This window comes from Octopus bimaculoides, chromosome 25, assembly GCF_001194135.2.
Source record: "Octopus bimaculoides isolate UCB-OBI-ISO-001 chromosome 25, ASM119413v2, whole genome shotgun sequence".
Classification (NCBI taxonomy): domain Eukaryota; kingdom Metazoa; phylum Mollusca; class Cephalopoda; order Octopoda; family Octopodidae; genus Octopus; species Octopus bimaculoides.
In genome coordinates, this window is record NC_069005.1 from 29,163,892 (window position 1) to 29,169,899 (window position 6,008).

The window sequence follows — 6,008 nt, forward strand, 5'->3', positions numbered from 1 at the left end:
AAACTTGGGGTAGCATGGAAACCAAATCAAACTGTTTTAGATAATATACATATATGTATGTATGTATGTTGGATTGGACACCTTATTAGAATGACGGATACCAGGATCCCTAAGCAGATGCTACATGGGGAACTTGTGAATGGAAAGAGACCCTGGCAGAATCCAAGGCTGCGATTTAAGGACTGTGTCAAGTCCTCATTAAAGGCCTGTGATATGCAGGACACTGACTGGGAGAACAATGCCTGTCATCGCCACAGATGGAGGAAGCAGGTTAAGGGGGGGGGGTGACACTTTTGAGAGAGCACATTCTGCATGAAGAATTTAAGCGTGCTGCCCGAAAGCACACTGCGCGTGTAGTGATTGGGGAAAGCTTGGTTTGGAATGTTTGCAGTTGTGTATGCTTGTCAAGAGCAGGGCTCATTAGCCACCAATGGAGCTGCAAATACAAAATATAAGTTAGTCCTAGAGCGCACAATGTTCCTGAAGGTCAGCAATGGTCTTCATCGGTGACGAAATGCTGCTATGCATTTTGTCGAACAAAGCTAACGAGTCAACCAGGCTTGCTGACTTACAATGCACTAATAACAACGGTTTCAAATTTTGGCACAAGTCCAGCAGTGTTTTTTTTGGTGGGGGGCGATTATCAATTACATCAACCTTTGTGCTCAACTGGTACTTATTGTACTCCGAAGGGATAAAAGGCAGAGTCGACCTCGGCTGAATTTGAACTCAGACTGTAGTGACGGGCATAATACTGCTAAGCACTTCCACCCACTATGGATCCTTTCAGAGTCCATAAATTAAGTACCAGTTGAGCATTAGGGTCTATGCAAATGTCGTAAGTGTCTTTCTACTATCATAGTTGTACGTTGATGTTAGTGGAGAATAAAAATAATGTATCATGGTAGACTGAAACTGAAAGAAGCCCGTCGTATATGTGTGTGTGTTTGTGTGTTTATGTGTCTTTGTTTTCCCCCCACCATCGCTTGACAACCGATGTTGGTGTGTTTACGTCCCCGTAACTTAGCGGTTCGGCAAAAGAAACCGATAGAATAAGTACTGGGCTTACAAAGGATAAGCCCTGGGGTCGATTTGTTCGACTAAAGGTGGTGCTCCAGCATGGCCGCAGTCAAATGCCTGAAACAAATAAAAGAATAAAAGAATATATTTATATATATAATATAGATATATATATTATATATGTAAAATATATACAATATATACATAATATAATTTTAGGAGTGGCTGTGTGGTAAGTAGCTTGCTTACCAACCACATGGTCCTGGGTTCAGTCCCACTGCGTGGCATCTTGGGCAAGTGTCTTCTATTATAGCCTCGGGCCGACCAAAGCCTTGTGAGTGGATATGGTAGACGGAAACTGAAAGAAGCCCGTCGTATATATGTATATATATATGCATGTGTGTGTGTGTTTGTGTGTCTGTCTTTGTCCCCCCAACATCGCTTGACAACCGATGCTGGTGTGTTTATGTCCCCGTAACTTAGCGGTTCGGCAAAAGAGACCGATAGAATAAGTACTAGGCTTCCAAAGAATAAGTCCTGGGGTCGATTTGCTCGACTAAAGGTGGTGTTCCAGCATGGCCACAGTCAAAAGACTGAAACAAGTAAAAGAGTATGTGTGGATATATATATATATATATATATATATATGTATGTGTGTGTGAGAGAGAGAGAGAGAGAGAGAGAGAGTGATTGTATGTGCGTATATTGTCTGTTAGAAGAGGCATTAAAGAGAAAGAGAGCATTTCTAAAGAGTCGAAATTTCCCTCTATCTTGGACTGCTGCTAAGCTTGTGTTGTTTTCGGCGTGTGTCTGCTGGTGACTGTATAAATAAATGTGTGCGCGTGCGCGTTCGTGTGCGTATATATAGGGAGAGCGAGTGAGTGGTGTCAGAGCGGCGGCTGCTGTAGTCAAACGTTAGCAGCATTTCAGCAAAATGGCTGCCCCTGGCTCCATGGATATGATTGTCGTGTGGGAATGGTTTATGCAAGGGGTTTGGCGACCCTACGATCCACTCATTACGAATTTTATCGAGAAGTACAGAGCGATCAACAGCCGTATAAACCTCGGTGCTGTAGATCAAAAGTTAGTTATGTACGACATAGATTTCGTCACCCAAACACAAGTACGGCACGGTACAGGTAAACAAAAATTTCCTAATTTGCTGTCAATGGTTTGCATTTTGTTTTGTTTTGCCCACAGCTAATTACTACAGTTTCCTTTACGCGAACGTATAGCACGAAGAACTACACACCTGCCGCGTAGAATATTTCTGTTGACGATAAACAGGGAGATGGTGAATATTATCTCGTGTTTAAATTATCATAAATATTATAGTAGTGAAGAATTTTCGGTAATGTCCATTGTCTGAAGACATCCCGGTGCCACCAATTTCCCCCTTGTTTTATTGTCCAGCTTCCTGTATTGTTTTGGTCGTTCGTCTTACACGCTGCCCTTTAAAAAAATACGGTGTTGGCTTAGCTTATGTATTTGTTTTTAAACCATTTTAATATAGGAGAGAAGAGAGTTTTACCAAAATTATATTTAATATATTCTCAACATACATACAAACGAACAATATTATATATATATATATATATATATAGATATAGATATAGATAGATAGATAGATAGATAGATATGTATTATTGGTCACTGAGAAGAAGGGTTAAAGCTGGTGTCGAAAAACTCGAAGTTACTCCCAATTGTTTCTGTTATATTATTTAATATATTCTTTATGTACAAATAAACATTTTCTAAATGTTGGTCACCGAGGGAAGATTAATACTGGTGTCAACTCGGAGTAAAACCCAATTCGCTTATACATTTAATATTATTCTCAACATACAAATGAATATTATGTATATATTTAGTCACCAGGAAGAAGTAAGTCTGATGTCAAGTGAAAATAACACCCAGTTGTACTCTGTAAACCCAGACACAAACGTCAGATTTGCCCACCGTTTCAAAGAGTGAAAAAAAAAACAAAAAAAATTAGGAACTGCTTTAATCAATTTTCGATCCTTACTGACGTTTTATCAGAGGTGCCTATATCATTTGACCAATCCCAAACAAAAAAAAAAGGTGCCATTCTATTTATATACATATCTAAACTAGTAGCCTCAGAGAACTGGTGGTTACTCATATGCATGCTGTTAATGTTTTAACATTTCATTAAAGGCCTTTCAACAGAGAACCCAATACAGACATTATCAAGGTGTGATATAGTAAATGGAAACCTACATAGTAGACTTACAAACATGTCAGTTCTTACCTATCTCCATACATTGAAAAAAAAAACTGAACAGCCTTAATTGGTTTTTGGCCTTTAGGGGTCGGCGGTGCTCCAGCATGGCCACAGTCAAAAATTACTGGAACAAGTAAAAGAATACAAATGAACAGTATTCTTTACATATTGATTACTAAGAAGAAGGATGGAGACTGATGTCAAATACCTTAGTGTAACTCCCAATTGCTTCTGTGCGAAACCCCGATAAATCTTAGAATCTAGGTTTATTTGGAAGACATCATATCCTGTCTTTTATTGATAATTCTATCTTATTGTTTCAGAAAGTATCTCTGTCCCTTGTTGTTTTAGAAAGTTTCTCTATTCCTTTTTCTGCTTCAATGCATTTGTTTTACATATGTCATTGTTGTCATCATCATCGTCGTTTAACGTCCGCTTTCCATGCTGGCGTGGGTTGGATGGTTTGACTCCGAGAGTGTAGTGGGTGCTTTAACATGCCACCGGCATGAGGGCCAGTCAGGCAGTACTGGCATCGACCACACTCAAATGGTGCTTTTTACATGCCACCTGCACAGGAGCCAGTTAGGCAAAGCTCGCAACAACCACGCTCGAATGGTGCTTTTTACGTGCCACCGGCACAGGAGCCACTCAGGCGGTACTGGCAACGATCATGCTTGAACGATTTCACTTGCCTTATCATGTCTTTGCAAGCAAAGATTATTGCCCAATGTTTGAAGGGTACTCATAAATGGGCTGGTTATGCAGCACTGGCATAGACCACGGTATATGGTCTCACTTGGCTTTCTGGGTCTGCTCAAGCACAGCATATATCCAAAGGTCTCGGTCACTTGTCATTGCTTTGGAGAGAGACCCAATGTTTGAAGGTCGTGCTTCACCACCTCATCCCAGGTCTTCTTGGGTCTACCTCTTCCACAGGTTCCCTCAACTGCTAGGGTGTGACACTTTTTCACACAGCTGTCCTCATCCATTCACAACACATGACCATACCAGTCGTCTCTCTTGCACACCACATCTGATGCTTCTTATGTCCAACTTTTCTCTCAGGGTGCTTACTGTCATGTATACACTCTGACATTACACATCCAGCGAAGCATACTGGTTTCATTTCTTGCAAGCTTACACATGTCCTCAGCAGTTGCTGCCCATGTTTCACTGCCATGTAGCATGGCTGTTCACACACATGCGTCATACAGTCTACTTTTTACTCTGAGCGAGAGGCCTTTGTCACCAGCAGAGGTAGGAGCTCTCTGAACTTTGCCCAGGCTATTCTTATTCTAGCAGCTACACTTTCAGAACATCCACCCCTGCTACTAATTTGGTCACCTAGGTAACGGAAGCTATCAACTACTTGAAGTTTTTCCGCTTGGAATGTGACGGAAGCTGTTCTCTGCACATTTCAGTGTTTATTGCTCCTGAGCATTTGGACTATGGAACCTGGCCTTGCCAGTTCCTGTCTAGCCATCCAACTCATTCCAGCATGGAAAACCGACATTAAATGTTGATGTTAATAATCATGATACATATAAAACAAATATTACCTGTTTTCCATGCTGGCATGGGTTAGACGATTTAAATAAATGATAATATTAAAAAAAAAAAAAATTAAAAAAAACAGTAAAAATTTTATCACAATGTATTTTTTATTATCTAAAATTTTTTTTTTTGTTTTTTTTTTTGTTTTTTTTTGTTTTTTTATTCTTCAGGTACAAGCCGTCCAATAAGGCGCCAGCTTTACCCCCGAGACAATCCCGCAGCCAAAGGCATCGTTTGGCAATGGGAGGCTGACCAACCTGGCAACTGGCAGATGTTTGACATGATTACGCTGTGTCTCATTGAGTCTTCCTGGTTACAGGGCTTACAGAGCATTGATCTTAGCAAATCGCCCAACATTTGTATGCCGTACTTTCTAGATTTGGCTTCGATGAAGCAGATCCGCATCGAGACTGGTAACGCAAGGAAGATTCGCCGTACAACGCTGACGTATTTCTACCCGCTGGCCGTAGCTTCTCCCATGATGCCAGCCCTGAATATGCATTCACCAATGTCGCAGCAGACATCCCCGTTGGCACAGCAGCAGGTTCCTCCTTCGTTATTGCAGCAGCAGCAGCAACAGCAGCAACAATTTCAACAGCAGCAACAACAACAACAACAACAACAGCAGCAATCATTGCAGCAGCAGCAGCAGGCATTGCAGCAACAACAACAACAACAGACATTGCAACAACAACAACAGCAGACATTACAACAACAACAACAGCATGTCCTGCAACAACAACAACAACATCAACACCAACAGCAACAACAACAATTTATGTCTCAATCTATGGCAACAGGCCAACAACAACTCGCTGCAGATAGCCGGCACTCTTTAACGGGAGGCCCTGCCCCAGGCCAAGGGAGTGAACATAACATTTCAGATGGTTCGTACCCAGGTGCAGTTAGCGGGGCACCGGCCACATCTGGCAATGCAACGATTGCTCCCAGTATCAGGGGTTCGAACAGCCAGAACAGTTTCTCGAACAAGGGCAACAAACGGTCCCTTCCTAAATCCACTGCAATACACAATACGACCCAGGCAGCGTCGCAAATGTTAGCCTCGACGTTTTTTAACCCTCACGGGTTTTTAAGCTCCTCCCCACTCGAATCAAAGTTGGCCATCGCAAAGAAGCTGAAACTGAATAACATTGGACACAAAGTGCCTTCTGCCTCCGCTGCCATGTCA

At 41.8% G+C, this 6,008-nt stretch overlaps 1 protein-coding gene across 1 annotated transcript in view; it reads left to right on the top strand.

Annotated features, from left to right (window-relative positions):
• Window positions 1-1,891: 1,891 nt before the first annotated feature.
• LOC106883897 (E3 ubiquitin-protein ligase DTX4) overlaps window positions 1,892-6,008 on the top strand; it is a 22,214-nt gene continuing 18,097 nt past the window's right edge. Inside the window, exons 1-2 of the mRNA XM_052976647.1 lie at window positions 1,892-2,159; window positions 4,990-6,004. Of these exons, the coding sequence (XP_052832607.1) occupies window positions 1,955-2,159; window positions 4,990-6,004 (1,220 nt within the window). The 5' untranslated portion in view covers window positions 1,892-1,954. The remainder of the gene's footprint in view (window positions 2,160-4,989; window positions 6,005-6,008) is intronic.